We start from the raw sequence: 17,516 nt of genomic DNA, 5'->3' as shown, positions 1-17,516 counted from the left end.
GCTTGAGCTAAACAAGCCAAGGCTATTCTTATGCACACAGTGTAAATCACTGTATTCTTCTAACTATTCCTAGCCACTTACAGCAGTACTTCTCATTCTCTCCAGTCATCCTTTCACTTCTGTAGGAAGGAGTGGTAGTTCAGTACCTAACACTAGATCACCAGGGTCAGCCATTGTCTTTATCATATAAGAAACAAATCACAGTTGAAACATTTTTATTAAATTGATAGGTTAGCAGGTACTACCAGAAGTACCTGGAATACTTGGAAATGGCAGTTTATACACAGCAGCTGCTGCACAGGACACAAACTGAGTAACAAAACTACATATAGGCTGTGGGAAATATGTGAGAGGGCATGGTAGTGCCCAAACAGACGTATATGCATTTAAATACTCAGGAGATGACTAGGACTTCTTTCAAGAAATTCCTTGTGTCGCGTTGCCTACAGCTAAGCCAGAACAACATAGAAAGGAGATATGTCAGTATAGCCTTTCTTAGCAGAGCAGGTCCTTCAAACACCAATTAGTGGCAAATGCAAGCACAATTGAGATTTTGAGTTCTATTCAGATCATGGGAACAACTGCTTGCTGCAGGCTTCGAGTGTGACCAGGATGCCTTCAAAGAAGTCACCCATTATAACGCTATATCTAACCCAGCTGGTTTCCCCTTGAGGCCTCAGAAAATGCCAAAAAAAAATAATCTGTTGCCTGAAGCTAAGCCTGTAGCTTAGCAAGCATGTAGTTTACTGTCCAAGAGAATTAGCATGTAGAGGGTGTTACACAGGAAACTAATCCATTTAGAAAAGTGACAAAATGGAACAAATTTACTAAAGCAGGTTTGTTCCACTGGTGTTATCAATCTCTTCAGCTACTCACACAGATGACCCGAACTGAACCCAACTGATTTTCTATAGTAAATTAAGTATATTTTTCATGGAAAGACATTTTATCAACTATGAAATTAGGCTCAACTGCACATTAAAAACATGCACAACAGCTGGTAACAGCCTGAAGATGCCTCTGAAAGATACACAGTGGCTCGTTCAATTTAGAGTCAAGTGCAATTTGATGGTGTCCAAATGCTCAGTAAGATACAAGAGAAAATAGTGCCATCTAAATTATCTTTACAAACTAGTACATTGCATACACACCAGCATAACCATAATTGTGTTCTACCTTAGGAAAGAATAGTATGAGCTGTCCCCATCACCACTTCAATCAGTTTAATTGTATCCGTTTAACTTTTAAAGCACATACATTATTACTTGATAGAAACAAGTTTTTAAATGCATATAGATATTTATTTACTCTCATTATGTTGGTTCATTCTGAACAGAAGTGCAGGATAGATGTTTGTATGAATTACAGCAGTTGACCAACAGCCAATAAAAGTCAATAATTCAGAACTCCTCTATTAAACTTAACAGGTCATGAGTATAAAGTTTATGTCAAAAGCCTAATGACAGCCATTCTGCCTACAGAGAGCCAAGGAAAGAGACAAATATTTACTTTATGTAAACTATTGCTGAGCATGTTACTTAGGGCAAGAAAGTGCTGTTCAGCTTGGCTAGTAATAAACCCCAGATGTCAATGAGAAATTTTTGAAGCTTATTTTAGAGCACATAACCATAATACCAACTGCAGAACCACATACACTTAAACCTTCTTTTTATATATGTATATATTTTTAAGGCATGCACTGATTTGAATGCCAAGAACTGAGTAACACTGGTAACTGCCTAGATAGCCCGGAAGAATAAATATGACTTCTGCAAAAGGCTAGATCAAGTCATAGGGAGGACTCTGTTATTCAAATTTCAGCAAGGTTAGCTTGCAGGTTTTATAACTTTAGTTCTATCCACAACCTGGGTCCCAGCATGTTCAGGATTGTGTTCTGACCACCTATTCACTAACTTAATTTGTGGTGGAAGATACAAAGCAACATGGGTAAAGCAGCCAATGTAAATCAATGTAAATCAAGACACATTATCAGGTGTAATTAAAGGCCAAGTACATGCACCAAAGGCAATGCCAATTAGAATAAGATAGACTACACTTTTATGTACAGATAGATACATGCTCAATTGTCAATTTGAACAAAGGTGAAATGACTAAGTAATTTATGAACACACAACATATCCTTAACCCTCCCATACAAACCTAAGTAGAACAGGGTACTATACTTACACAATTTTCATGAACACAGGAGAAAAACTACAAAAGCAGGACAGTTCAAATGACACTGTATTTGGGTGAAGAGGAAAAAGGTATATTATTCCTTGCCTTTTTGCTAGCTCCAGCAAAAGAGGCTAAAATGTCCCAACAGAGTTAATAAAAAATCAGAATTCTAATTCATAGGAACTGTTGAGATTTCAGAATTCCTGTATAGTTTCACTCTAAAGCAAGATCTAAGTATTTCTTAAGAGATTTGGTGAAATAATGACCAAATCCCAGCAATTTGCAGAATACGCAACAGAATTTTAAAATTCTGAATTAAATATTTCTTCCTTCTTTTTTAATATTTTGTCACAACACATAGCTTGATCTACAGATTACATACAGATATAAAACTTCATTTTAACAATCTAAACAGATGTAATTTTGATTGAGAAGGGGTGTCAGCTGGTACTATGAATGAGTAACTCACGATTTTAAATATAAGCTTTTTAAATACATTGTTTTACTGTCTGTCTTATTTTACAATGAAAGCAGTAGTCAGATATTCTAGGACTTGGGAATGAAAGCAACACTTCTGCTGAAATAAAAGACCCAACACCATAAAAGTTCACAAAAAAGTTAAACTAAACCCCAGAAGCTCTGAAACAATTTCAAAGACTGCCATCTGAATCTGATGTAAGAGTAGACTGCCCCTACTCTTCCCCACCATCCTTTCAGTTTGTTTCCTCTTTTTCTGTAGGAACTGTCCATAGTTATACAACTTCCTTAAGAACAACAACCTGGTCAAAACACTTCCTGATAGGAAAATTATCAAAATTTTCATAGTCATCTTTATAATGTCTCTCACAAAGACATGACATAGCTCAAGGACTGTGATGGAGTGCTACTGAGACTTTTGCTTCTACCTGCTCCCTCTGCAATTTGGTACTCCCCTTTGGTGCTTGGGGAAAACAAGATAAGGCTGTAGCTACCTAATTGCATACCGCTAAGCAAACTCACTAAACATCATTGAAGAGGCTGCCCAACTGGTAAAAGCAAAGATGACAGAATTTTCTTCTCTAGACTCTCTGTGGGTTACTGCTTTGGCTGCAGGTTTATAAAGAAGTTACTCCTTCCCCATTGTTCAGTGAATGCATGAGCAATTTTCTTGACATGAATATCTCACGGTGATGTTTTCTGTTTTGAATATAGCCTGTACAACGATACAGCAGGAGGCACCTGTACCTCTAAAACCTGCACTGTTCCTCTAAACCCAGACTTATTCATTCCCATTTCTTTGTATATAAAAAGGAATTTAGAGATAGAAATATGTGATATGGAGAGACAGAGGAGAGGTCAGCCATTAGAAAAGCAGTACAGCAATATCCAATGGGCTGGAAAATCCTGGAAAGCAGTACTCTTAAAGGAGGCAGTGAGTAAATGAACACTGGATAAAGCATAAGTTTAGCATCAAAAGGCCTGAATACCAGAGGGTCAATTAATCTCCTGTGTCTCCAAATATTTTCATCTTAAATACACAATTTATTTCTGTGCACTCTATTACTAAAAGGAACTGTGGGAAAGGAAGAAGTTATTTCTGCAATAGTTAGACTAAAAGATCTGAAATATATATCTCTTCAGTAGTTACAGGGAGAATTTATACCGTTCATCTATTTCTAGCATTCAACACCTGATTTCAGGAGATGAAAGCATTTAAAACAAGCATCAGGAAAATATTGCTTGTAAAATAGTCCAACGTTGTGGAATAGAAAACATGAGAATCCTATAAAGTCAGGCACTTAAAAATCACATGTTTAAGAAAAAAAAAAAGTAAACATTTGGGAAGAAGAACTTTTATATTAACAGACAAATGAGTAGGGAATGAGTAGGACAATCATGCACGAACACATTGCCAGAACAGTCTCCAAGTTTCCAGTGTTCTAAGGAGACTTACATAACCCCACTTGGTCTTCATCCATGGTAAATTTAGGAGTCCCTCCAGCAGTATTGCACAGAAATAAATTGTCCTGTAGCAGTAGGGTTAACTTTTTTACTTCTGACTTCTGTTCTGACATTCACAGGATTGGATATTTACAGGACCAAAGCTTCGAGTAATAGAAACTGGCATAAATCTACCAAAAGACAAACTGTATGTCAAGTAAATATTTGTTCTTTCTATCACTGTGCTTGAAGTTTTAATGAGCTTCTGCTTATTAACTTTTATGTGCCGAAATTTGATTCTTTCCTGTCCAGATCTCACTCACTGCACTCTCATTCATCAGCTTAAGAAAAACAGTTTTGCCTAATGCCACAGATTTATCTCCAGTGTATATATAATATATTGTATTTCTGTCACTATTCAGACATACAATAACATTTTCCTCTTTATAGTATCTGTTTCCAGTTTGGTGCCTTAATTAATAATCTGTAGTCCAGCATTATATTTCTCATCTGCACTTGCAGCACTTGTTAGTGGTAACTAATCTGTTAGTGATAACTAATCTTTTTCTCCTACTACAATGAACCTAGAGCTTTAACTCTTAGATGAACCTTCTATTCTATGGCAGTATCAGTTAAAAAAGGAAAATACAGTCTGAGTAACATTAAAGTCTTCATGTGCAATATCGTTTCCCTTCAATAGTTTCTAGTGGTCCTACTACATACTTATCTAAGAGTCATTTGCATAACAAATTCAGACCATTTTTTGTAAGATAGTAAAAAACCCTCTTTTTGATGTAGGTATCATTGCTCATAATGGAAAAGTGATAAATGAAGTTTTCAAACTTCTCTCAAAATTACATGTAAACTTTTAAATCAGCCTTCTCTCTCTTAAGTTAAATTTGAGGCTATGTGTTCCAGAGATGCTGAGGGATTTGGCTTTGTTACAAGAACACATGATCTGCGATTACAGAAAGACTTTCCACTGAAAATCCAGAAAGGCTAGGCTGGTTAAACTAACCATTTAACTCAAGAAATCCGAAAATCATTATTTGCTCAGACAACAGCAGAATCCTCTATGCACTGGAGAAAGCATCACATCTTTGTCTTTGCATTCATACTGTGCCTGATACATTCCTGGTATCTCCAAAGTGACATATACATCTATCATAATTGCTCTCTGCTACCTTTCTCTGAGGTGATACACCCAAAACCATTCAGTAATCTCAATTTTTTTTTAAAATACATTCTGTTGATTATTATGAAATTGAGATAGCAGATATGATAGGCTGCCTTAACAGCTGGAGAAAAGTCTTTTTTAACCTTTTCCAGAATGAATGGCAGTTTAAGCTCTTGGAGCGGCTTCCCTATATGAAACAAAGAACAGTAAGCAGCAGAGAAAATTAAGATCTGAAATGAAGAGTTTCTTTCCATATTAGGAAAGATTATCTTAAAATTAACCCTTACTCTCAAGTTATATACATGATTTGGAGAAGTCTTACCTTCTATGACCTGAGCTGCTGAACCAGCATGGATTGACAGGCCAGAGAGCAATAGCAGCAAGTCCCAGGTCCACCAGGTGTGCCTGGAGCAGGTGTGCCAAAAAATAAAGGGGGGGTAAGGCATGGAAAATAATGAGACCAAAATGCAGTACAGAAGCACAAGGGTAAAAAAAGAAAAAGTAAAATTTAGAAGTGAGAGTTCTTACCATGGGAGCATTTTCTGAAAGTCAGTTGAAAGACCTCCAGTGAGGAAAAAGTTCAGTGCACATGAGTTTTATGCTTACAAAAATAAGAAGTTAATAAAAACTTGAGCCTGCTGTTTCTCCTCCAACGTTCAGACACAAGTGGAACAAAGGCAGCTCTCAGGCTCTCTGTGTGACTCACTGCAATTCAGTGCTCCAGCTCTGAAATCTGACTCCGTGTAGACTTTCCTGTCAGACCATTGCTGAAAACTTCCTACTTTATTCATTGATGGACAACCCTTACTGCTGTACATCACCCCAACCTTGTTATTATCCAGTCTTGTCTTTAACTACCGTGTACTCTAACAGTAGCATAGCTTCTCCAGCTTCCCCTTTCCCTCCGCCCACTCATCACCTTCAATCCAATAAAACATGACCTCCAACATCCTTCCATCCAGCATTATATAGCCAATGATATGCATTCTTGCATTCTTATACAGAATAGGGCATTCCTCTGACTGTTTTAACCAAACTTCAAAAGAAGAAAGATTTAAGGTACAAGCAGGACAGAGCAGTCACAGTTAAATTGCAACATACACCTGGAAGCGTTACTGTCCCATAGATTTTCTGTCACCTACAGAGACATTTTGAGCCACACCCTTTTTTCCTGACAATTTTTCTCTAATACTCTTATTTATAAAGAGTTATACCCTGTATGTAGGTTAAGACTGTTTATCTACCTCAGCAGCTGTACATATAGCAGTCTGCTATAGACACCCTGTAGCTAAGAGTTTCTAATAGTTTCCATTCTAAATGTTATTTCACCCCTCCCTCCTAACTTCATGAAAAGCCTTTTTTTCCACATGTCTTTCAAAGCCAATTCTTGCTCAAGGAAGAATTTTTGGAAAAATAAGTTTGAGATCAATAAGACAATTTTTAAGTCACGCAATTTCTAACAAAGACTGCAATTGTCACTTTTTGACTGGGACAGAAGGGAGCCTGGAAAGCTTTTCATATGGAAAGATGCCAGTTTTCTCTTGGTAGATCTAGACCAGAAGGTGCTGAAGATTGCTCTAGGAGATTAAAAACTAAAACTGGTTTTACTTAGGTTTTTTTTTTGCATCGGGTTTTATTAGTTTTGTTGTTATTTTTTCAAGTAAGGAAATACTGAGCCTAGGGCTTTAAAAGCTGGAGTCTTGATTCTGCCCCAGACTCTTCTTTTAAGTTAGAAACCACAACAGCTCAACTCTCTTCAGGTACATTTTTAACTGAGCCATAGACAAGCATTATTAGCTATCCACCTTCTGCTTAATGATAAGGAAGCAAGAAACTGAACTATTGTTTCATCAAGTTTCTTCTTATAAACACACACTTTGAAAGGTTTTTTTTGAGGACCTTTTTTCTGTTCCATAATACTACATCAGGGCTGAAAAAAAATTTCATTATTCACCTTTTCTACATGAGGCTGCCAGCTCTTTGTCTGTCCGTAAAGTTTCTCCATTGTTATCAAAACCAGCAATGCTGCTGATAGGAAGTGTTTGCAACATTTGTGCAAATCATATACCAAAAACATTTATTTCATTTTAAGACTTTTTCTAGGACTTTAGATTTATGTTCTCCCTGTTTTTTCAAGCATTCTTGTAAAATGTCTGTATATACGAGACTGGCTCACTTTTTCCTTTTTATTTTTTTTCAGGTAATCTTTAGCAATAGCTACCAAGAGCCATTATTAGTCCTTGTCAAACTATTTTTTAACTCAGTTCCTTCTTTCAATAGTAATCCCTCTACCTCTCTATGAGTAAAATGTCAGATGTTCACCTGGATAATGCCTTCTGCTGCACTACAGTTTTTGTCTGGTGTATATGGCCAAAATATATGTCTAGCATATTTAAGAGATAAATGCATTATCAGACTCCAGAGATCTATAAAATTTAGATGACTATTTGGTAAGGATTATTTTTACAACATAAGCTGCAAAGATTTAATTCTTAAAAAACCATTTCTTCTATTGTTTATCATTTGATGGATTTTCCCTCTGATTTTTGAAAACCCATAGAAAAAAAGAAGCACCTCTCCTTCCCTCACAGGTTTACTGTTCATGCAGATGATCTAAATGAAATGCTGCTGAGAGAGCCTTTAGTTTCTGCTGGATATTTTAATATGGATGTCTGGCCAATGCTGAATAATTTTAGAGCTACTGGATAAAGGAAAGAAAGGCAAAGCATGGTCTTGACCTCTGTGTTCCATTACTTTTAAACAGACAGTAGTGGAGGAATCTCTAAATACAAATAGTTTATTACCCCTGCTCCTGCAGGGCCTTGAGATTTTTTAAGTTTCTAGTGTTCGTTTGTAGTCTCAAGAGTTATGGAATATTAACAGGCTCTCTATATCTGCTGTATCTATTTATGTCTAACTTGTTCCCCATAAGGGCAGTGACATTTGTACACATTCACTTGGTTTTAACCTTGCTGTTTGTTTCTTCCTTCCTTTTCAAACTCAGCAAGACCTCTTTGAATTAGGACATAAGCACTTTTCTTCAGTACTGTCTCCAGCTGCCTTCAACTAAGTTGGAGTTTTCCTGCTGGTTAAAAATCTCCATTTTCCAGGCAGAAGTTTTGTTTACTTTTCTCAGCTCTGTCAACTGATTGCATTCCTTAAGACTTGAAATGGCAGACTACAATTCTGCTGTTTCGGTTCTTGTTTATATGGCTGGGTGTTCTTATATTTCTGATCATCTCTGTGTTCAGATGTTGTTTTTTTTTCCTCCTGACTACAATACAAATTTCTTAGCTCCACATTTCTAGCCTCTATAATCTTAGAATTTAAGAACCAGAAGATTTTCTTGTTCAAAAATAGTGTTAGAGTAGCAGTATGCACAAAAGCCTGAGTCAGTTAGGAACCATACTAAAAAAAGAATAAAGGTTTCCTCTTTTACCTAGACTTCTAGTCATCCACAATATCCTCTGGCAAGGAGATCCACTGCTCAGTTATGCCCTTCATAAAAAAGCCTCTGCTTCTTTGATTTTGATTTTGGTCCTGGGGTTCTTTGATCTCTCCAAGTTCTTGTAGTGAATAGGGATCACCTATTCACTGTTCATTCTGTTTTCTCCATGCTCTTTGTGATTTCTGAAGCTTTCTGAAATCGCTTGTCTGATTTCTGTACTGAGTGTGAACTTACTTGGTCATTCTTGTAATGCAACCATTCCACACCTCTGGATATCTCTTTAGCCCTTCTCAGAGTTTCGTGCTCTCAGAGTTTCTGTGTTCTAGTATTTCACTTTTGATCTTTGGTGGAGGTGGGGGCATTGTGACTGCACAATGATTAAGCACATTAATGGTTAGGATGACTGTACATCACAATTTTTTAAGTGACATAGCAATGTTCTCTGTATTTTCTCTGATGAGAAACACAACCTTGACCAGGGCCAAGGTGACATTTTCATGGAACTCTCATAAGCTTAGTAATAAGAAATAATTTTATGTGTAATTAGGATTTCTCCTCCCTCTTTCTTTTGTAGTAAGCAAAGGTTTGTTGGGCACACAGACAGGTAGAAGGGCAACCAGACTAGTGGGAGGATGGATGAAGACTACAGAGAGAAGCGTGCAAAAAGGAGAATAAGACTGAATGAAAAGCCTGGGACAGGAAGTTGGGAAGAGGTGAGGACAAAGCTAAGAAGACCTCTGGAAGCCAATTAGGAAGCAGAAAGGAAAAATAAAATCTGGAAAAGCAGGCTTAAGCAGGATGATCTCCAGCATTTGCATATAAACAAGGGAACATTATTAGAAAAACCCAGACCCTTGCTGGCAAATCAGGATTCTGGGGTACCTCTCTGAAGTGCACGTGCACTGATGTACATAGCACAGGGAATAAACATAATGATTCGAGATCTCTGTGCAGCTGCAGGCCTACAATCTTGTTGGAGTCACAGAGACATGGTGGGATGGCTTACAGATTATTTCTGTTGACAGCAGGTTGACAGAGGTGCTCCTTCCTCTCTGTTAAGCGTGGTGAGGTCATGCCTGGAGTCCTCTGTCCAGTTCTGGGCTACCCAGGACATACTGGAGAAAGTTCAATGCAGATACACAAAGATGATTATGGGACAGGAGCAACTCTCCTGCAAGGAGGGTTGAGAGTTAAGACTGTTCAGCCTGGAAAACAGAAAGCCCAGGGGAGGATCTTATCAATGTATATCAATCTCTGAAAGGAGGATGCAAAGAAGATGAAGCCAGCCTCTTTTCAGTGGAGCCCAGTGGTAGGACAAAAGGCAATGAACACAAACAGAAACATAGGAAGTTCTCTCTGAACATCAGCAAACACTTGTGAGGCATTGTCACGGAATGGACAAGGTGGCTGTTCAATATCCATCCTTGGAGATATTCAAAAGCCATCCTCATAGACACAGTTCTGGGAAGCCTACTGATTGAAAAGGAAGGCTAGACAGAAGTGATTTCACTTTGGTGTTGGCCATCAGGTCTTACAGCAAGTTGTCAACATCTGGAGCCCTTTACTGGTAGGAATACTATATTCATGCTGATTGTTTCTTCTTCCTCTCCCCTAAGACATATTTGCTTTTGACTTTGGGACTTTAAAATTTTTAAACAAAATTCATCACATAAAAAAGGAAGCTAAGATATAAATTAAAACTAAGATCTATTCAGAAAAAAAAAAGCCATCACATATTAATCTGAAATAATTGAGGTGGAAGAGCAGAAGTTTCTGATCGCATGAAGTTTAACAACACAGAGTTCTCACCATCTGTCATTGGAAAACTGTCAGTCAAGCAAGGCCACTGTGTATGATGATCTCAGCATGACGGCTACATTTGCTGGCAGGCTGATCTAATCACACTTGTACTGTAGAATATATATTCCTGATGAACACCAAACTTCACGCCTGAAGTATCAACACTCCATGTTACAGGGAGGTAACTTTATTTGCCAACACTGAGCAACAGTGTCACAAAGATCTTCCAAACAGATTTCTCTTTCCTTTTCAAATCTGTGTTACACAGTAGCTCAGCTGCCATATTATTTCGAGAAAATCAAGGCATCCAACTATTTTAAAACTGGGATAATATAATAATAATTTTTAATGGTTAAGAGAACTGACTATACCTCGAAACAGAAAAAAAAAAAAAAAAAGCATTTTCAAATAATTTTCTAAATAGTCAGTTGGAAAATTATTAAGAAAAAAAAAAAAAAAAGAAAAAAGAAAAAAAGTCCAAACCATCTATTATTAAGTTTAAATGGATATAAATAAATAAACACCTTCAAAGCAGAAACAGCTCTAAATAAAAATGGCAATTTTTATGTCTTATGTTTCACTTTTCAGTTCACAGAATGGATTTTTTTTCTTCAAGAATAATTTTCTTTGAGATTATTGTTTGTCAAAGAACTTTTTTAAGGACAGTACATGACCACCTTAGTCTGGCATCACATTTTAGCAAATAAATGCATTCTTCACTCTTATCCAAGTATGTCTGTTTCTGCTTCACCAGTGTATTTTTGGAAAATATTTTCCAAGTGGCAGACTACTTTCCTACCATTTTGTGAACTTTTCTCCCTCTCTTCTCAAAATACAGTAAATTCTGCTTTCCATACTACCTGTCCTTCCATTACCAATTGTGATTTTTCTTCATCTGATCACTTTCTGGCTGAGACTTCTGGAATGCCTGTTCAGGCAGAACAAGGCAGCAGAGGTTAAAAACTAAACTTGCTGACTGGTTTCAACATTGGCTTTCAACATTAAGTTTCTCCACTGGCTATACTTGTTAGACTGTCTACATGTAGACATGACTACACACCTGTGCACAGAACATGAGGCCCTGGTCCTGGGACTGCTATGGCTACAACCCTGCCAGTGAGCCTGCTAATTAAGGGAGCAGGGGAAAAAAAAAAGCTAGACGTTTAAGTACCACAAAAAGGAAACACACAATACTAGCAGAATAGAAAATGTGTTTATGCTGCCTATGACTGTTACAGGATAGCAACCACCCACAGTTACGAGACAGAAATAAACACATTACCCATGTGCTTGACAGTTTTTCCCAAATTTAAAATACAGTTAGTTATACCTGTTAAAAAGAAGATGTGGGAAAACTCTGAGCAACAGCACAATTCACATGTTGTAAGTCCAACCGTTTTTTCATTGATTTTATTTTAGGAAGAGTTGTTTGGTGCATAAACACATCCAATAATGCTCTACAAAAATTGATTTGAAATGAAAAGGCTCTGCTTCACAACTTAAATAAACACATGCCTTCTGGCACATCAGCAGGGACTGTTCAACACTGCTAGAAAAATGCACGGAGATCAAATCAAAGCTTATAAATAGAGATGAATCTTAGTAAATTAACTAGTATTTCCTGGGGGGGAAAAAGAAAAAAAGGCCAGAGCACAAGGCCTTAGCTATGGAGCTACAACTCTGCCACTTACCTATACTGTTCATGGGGCTTTTTTTTGTTTTTTCAAACACAGGCCTCAGAGCCAACCCCAGTAACCTTTATTTCTTAGGCCATCCTCACTCATTTTAAGCTTTCCATACAACACAACCTAGGCAGACAACCTGGATAGGAAACGGTAGTAACTAATTAATCAAAGCTTAGCAAAATATAAATCATTTAAGAGCATGAACCAATACCACAAACGCTGAGCGCTTCAAGAAACACTTCTCCTTGGCACACACAGAGCACATCCCAAAAGCCTTCTAGAAAGTGTCAGCTTGGAAAAAAAACCCAAACATTGTCATTCACTTTCAGTGTTTCTTTTCTGTCAGTTTTAATTTAACATGCTTCAAGTTTCCACTTGTGTTTACATGACAGGACCGAATTAACAGAACATGCGAAATAAGCTTAAAATACAGTTACACCTGCTACTGTGGTATAAATAGGGTGCCAGTATATTAACACTGTCAGCCACACCTCAAGACATCAAATATTAATCCCGCACCTATAAGGCATTTCAAGAAAATCCAACCTTTTCATATCATTGCCTACCCAAGCCAGCTGACAGCACATCTGTTTTTACCATCTCTGAAGCATATTTAGAAACCTTTTAACTAGGTTTTCAAGGTTTTCTTTTCATCTTTCTCAACCTGAGCAACCAAACCTCAGATCCTCCACAACAATTATGGAAAACCCACTTCTGTGGTGCACTCATTACACACACACAAAAAAAAAAAAACAGAAAAAAGAAAAAAGCCTTTAAATTATATGCTTTGCAAAGAGGAAGTCAAACAAGAAAAACTATATAAGAAAAAATGTATTTTTGTACATCAGTTGGGATCTTGCATGAGAGGTATGCATTGTAGAGCAATACCAGGAGGAATAGAGAAGAGGCATTTCTCTTTCTGTCTTCCAAGATAGAAGGAAATTTCAACCTTTTAAAAAATTAAATACCAGTTTAAAGTGACATATGTAGCAAACAATCAAACAAAACCTCAGGATAGATTTTCAAGAAAGGCTAAAGCTAAGTTTCTTAACGCTATTTGTGAGAGAAAGGAGGAGAAGTAGATCTCAGAGTTTGGATTTTCCAAAAATAAAGCATGGCAGTTATTTGTAATTTCTCTCAACCTCTCTGAGTTTTTGATTCAGATTGACCAGAACAGTTCAAAAAAAACAAAATAAAATCAAACAAAACCAAAACAAAAAAGGCCCAAAACAAAACTATAAATCCCACACGATTTACTTAACAATTCCATTTGCTACCTAGAGCAACAAAATGTTACTTTTCCAGACTTTCCTCCTCAGTTCTGTGTGCTCAGCTTCTATGTTTTCTTGAGTATTGCAAAAAAACCTGAGCAGTACATATCAACCAGTTACAACTGTGATGGCAATTGCAGTAGTATGGGATGACAGCAGTCTGTAAGTAAGATCTTACAAGAGTAGTGAAGGATTTACTTTGGGACAAGTTTGATAGCTGGTAATACACCAGCAAAGGAAAAAAATCTTGGTTGGATTTTTGGCTCACAGGTGAACTTGCAAAAAAGCAGAAAAACCCCTGTATTTTTAATTTAAAACCAAGAGCATTTAGCAAGGAGTGACCAATACGCAATTGATATTCTATGCAGATTGATGAAATCCTTCACAGATCAAGGCTATGTGCTGATCATATAGCTTCTGCTATGTTACTCAGGAATTTTCTCTTCTTTCCTGTAGAAGTGATAGAAACTTTCCTGTCTACAGTAGCTACTGCTGCAGAGCACAGGGATGGTTTCAATTAAATTTTGTGTTTAAGGTGACTTCTCAAGAAATACCTGTTTTTGACACTAGCCCCAATGCTAGTATATATAAAAATGGGATTTTGCAAGCCTTTGTTTGCACATCTGGATGGTAGTTGTATTAATAAAGAAACTGGTGTTTCCTTGGCTCCAAGAAAGTGTAAACAAAGGAGAAATGGAAAAAAACAAGTAAGACTAACAGAAGGTTCCTTTAGCACAGAATCACTTTAGCTTTCCTGCAGCATTATAATCCAATGCAGATGTTCATTTGCCTCATTCTTGGCAGCTGTGTTAGATGAACTTCCTCTCCTCAGTAACATTTTCTCAGGGATTTATGATCCCTTTGTTAGTCTGCCCTTAACTTGCTCATTCCTTTCATGTGACAATGAAACCCAAAAGGGTGAGAAATCAAGCTAAATAAATGAAAAAAATTACAACACAATAATAACACAATGTAAAAGTAAACATAATATTTAGGTGATTAAAGTACAACAATGATCTCTGTTTTTGTTTCATCATTTCTGATGGTGGTAATGGCTCTTATTTATTAAGTCAAAACAAACCAAGTAATTATATAAGAAAATAAGAGAGAAGGAGCAGTAGTAATAAATATAATGGCATAGACATGTTTTATGTTTAGCAATAAATTTGTAGAAATCATAGAATCATAGAATGGTTTGGGTTGGAAAGGACCTTAACGTCATCTAGTTCCAACCCCCCTGCCATGGGCAGGGACATCTTGCACTAGGCCATGTCACCCACGGCTCTGTCCAACCTGGCCTTGAGCACTGTCAGGGATGGATCATTTACCACTTCTTTGGGCAATCTGTTCCAGTGCCTCACCACCCTCACAGTAAAGAATTTCTTCCTTTTATCTAAAATATGCTCTATATCAGTATCAAATGAGTTTTATCAGGTATTTTTAAATAGCCTAACACATTAAGCTTTTAGAGAAAAGATTTTTACTCACAACAGGAGCATACCTAGACAAAGAAGGATGATTAGGGTCTGCTCACCTCTAAATCTGATGTGTAACGTTGAAGCCTCACTTATTGCTAAGAAGCAGGTTCTGATTATATGAATATGGAGGAGCTGCCAGTACTGACAAGTTCCTTAGCATTCAGGTTGCTGTTCTTTTAAGTCCTTCCATCAGTTTGATGCAAAAAAAGTAACAGACTTTCAGGGCCTTGAGTGCACCTATAGCCATTAATTGCTCTAAGCAGCCTCACCAGGAACCTCCACTCACACTATTTGCTTGTTGTGCCAGGAACTCTATCTATCAAAGATCAGTCCTGCAGTTTCAGTACCTGAGGTAGGTGCAGATGTGCCTGTCTGTGGTCCTGTCTCTGGTACCATCAGATGGGGTTTAGACCTATGTTGCAGTTAGTTAGGCTCCTGGGTGGACTCAGGACCTGCATTGTAGTCTTACCACCAGTCCTGACTCCATTTGTTTTTCACTAGACTCCATCAACAGATGCTGGATATGAGTGACTGCTTTGCCTTGTCTGAAACTGTCAACAGACCTTGTTACTAGCACCCTGCTTTGTTTGCTCAGCTCAGGTGCTGTGGGACAGTGTCCTGGACAGCAAGGTCTCTACCTAAACTATGATCACTCTCAGCTTATGCCTCACTTCCCTTTTGGAGCAGTCAGTCCTAGCTGTTCTGTGACACAGACTCCAAAAGACCTGTGTTATTGTATTACAATTCTATTTCCATTAGTGCTAGCTGAAAATGTGTCAAAGTGTTATGAAAAAATTGCATCTGTTAGGATAATTTAGGAAAATGCCTATTTTGATGAAATTCTGTTGGAGGAAAATGCAGTTAGGAATCATTAATTCTCCTTATTCTAAAACTGATTTAATCACATATATAAAACCAACTAACCAACCAAACAAACAAACAAAAAGAAAAGCCCCACAGGAAAAAATGAAGAAAAAGAGAAAAAATCCCCAAACCAACCAACCAACCAACCAAAAAATCACAAAGACTTTTTAAAAGCTTAGATTTTCTTAAACTCTAAAGGGAAAACTTTTTACATAAATAAGGTAGTAACAGTAACCTGTTTCACCAATTTTTATTAAAAATACTAACTTGAGTCCTAAAGCCCAGAATGCCATCTATTCCTTTTAAATAACTGAAAAAAACCCCACCCCAGCTTCACATCATGACTACCCTAGGGGTTTAATAACATGAACATCTGTATCTGTCAGCGGTTGCCAATCCAGTACCCCGACAGAGGTGAGACCGGAAGAACCATTTCCCCAGGTCCTGCCTGTATTGAGGTTGAGCCTGTAGAGGAGCTGTAGCACCAATAGGCACTCAAACATACATAATATGTACGTACACATTGCTGGCCATGCAGATCAACAGAGACAGAAATCACAGCATTTGCACAAACAGCACCATTCTGTTCCCCCCATGACTGATCAGGATGGAAGCCCATTAGTGGAAAATGTGTAGATATATATATAATATGTTCCCCTTCTTAGATACTCAGGTCTATCCAGCATCTCTCCACTCAATTCCTTTGACTCTCATGATTGCTGACACCTAGATATACAGTCCCCAGTGTACAGTCCCACTCTAGTTGCTGGTACTCAGACTTACACACGCATTCACACATGATCGATTGACTCATCCAACCATCCATCCATCCATTCATCCATCCATCCAGACACAACAGCAACAAGGCACAGCCAGAAAATTATACTTTCCATCCATCTGCTAACACATGACCAGTAGCTTTTTTACCCTTATCCATCTATTTTCCTATGATTGCACTCCCCAAAACTATTGTGATCCCCCCGCATTTCCACACCTTTAGCTCTCCCTTAAGCAATCACAGGATGCTTCTGCCCAGCATCCAATAATAAGTCCCACACTGCTGTAGCCAGTGACTCCTCCTGTGCCTGTCAGGTGGTCCTGAAGCCTCTCTTCCTTGACTCATGTTGATGGGTTTCATGTTCCGACAGTGATTGTACACTATCCTGTGGTGTCCTGGGATATGGTCAGGCTGCTCTGTTCCTCTGATTTGTTGTTGGAGTTGTTTTGCCTGTCAGGATTCAGTACTCCAGCTTACCTCCCAGGTCACATTGACCTTCTCAGGTCATTTGCTTGGAGAGTGATTGCTTGTGCTAAACTTGGTTCTGAGCTACAGACATGCTGACATACCAGCATGTGTTATTTGCCCAGATGGTCTCTGCATGTTGGATTGCCTGAAGGGTGGAAGTTCTCACTGCCTTTCCCTCACTGTAGGCTAGGATTTCGGATTCTTTCAGATTAGAATTCTTTCAATTCTCACAAGACTGAGAGCAAAACCTTTGAAAATCTATGATTCTACATTAAGCTTGGCTGAAATTGCTGAAGTAAGTCATAATTCACTGCCACATACATAGAAGAAAAGGTGTCAATAGAAGGAGTATAGAGGACAGAATGAAGGTATGGAGAACAGAAAAATCAGATGTCTGGGCAAAGAGAAAGTACAATAAGCTTCCTTTTCTTAAAAAAATGGTTAAGAGC

General features: G+C 37.8%; 1 protein-coding gene across 1 annotated transcript in view; it reads right to left on the bottom strand.

The window, feature by feature from the left end:
* LOC130607307 (collagen alpha-1(XV) chain-like) overlaps positions 1 to 6,170 on the bottom strand; it is a 119,055-nt gene extending 112,885 nt beyond the window's left edge. The window contains 2 exon segments of the mRNA XM_057424306.1: positions 5,598 to 5,680; positions 5,804 to 6,170. Of these exon segments, the coding sequence (XP_057280289.1) occupies positions 5,598 to 5,680; positions 5,804 to 5,814 (94 nt within the window). The 5' untranslated portion in view covers positions 5,815 to 6,170.
* Positions 6,171 to 17,516: the final 11,346 nt, after the last annotated feature.

Source organism: Pezoporus wallicus, unplaced genomic scaffold (assembly GCF_028554395.1).
Source record: "Pezoporus wallicus isolate ANWC-B61680 ecotype Strahan unplaced genomic scaffold, APGP_CSIRO_Pwel_v1 contig_5485, whole genome shotgun sequence".
NCBI classification, from domain to species: domain Eukaryota; kingdom Metazoa; phylum Chordata; class Aves; order Psittaciformes; family Psittacidae; genus Pezoporus; species Pezoporus wallicus.
Note: the sequence above shows the minus strand (reverse complement) of the source record. Positions and strands in the feature narration are given on the sequence as shown.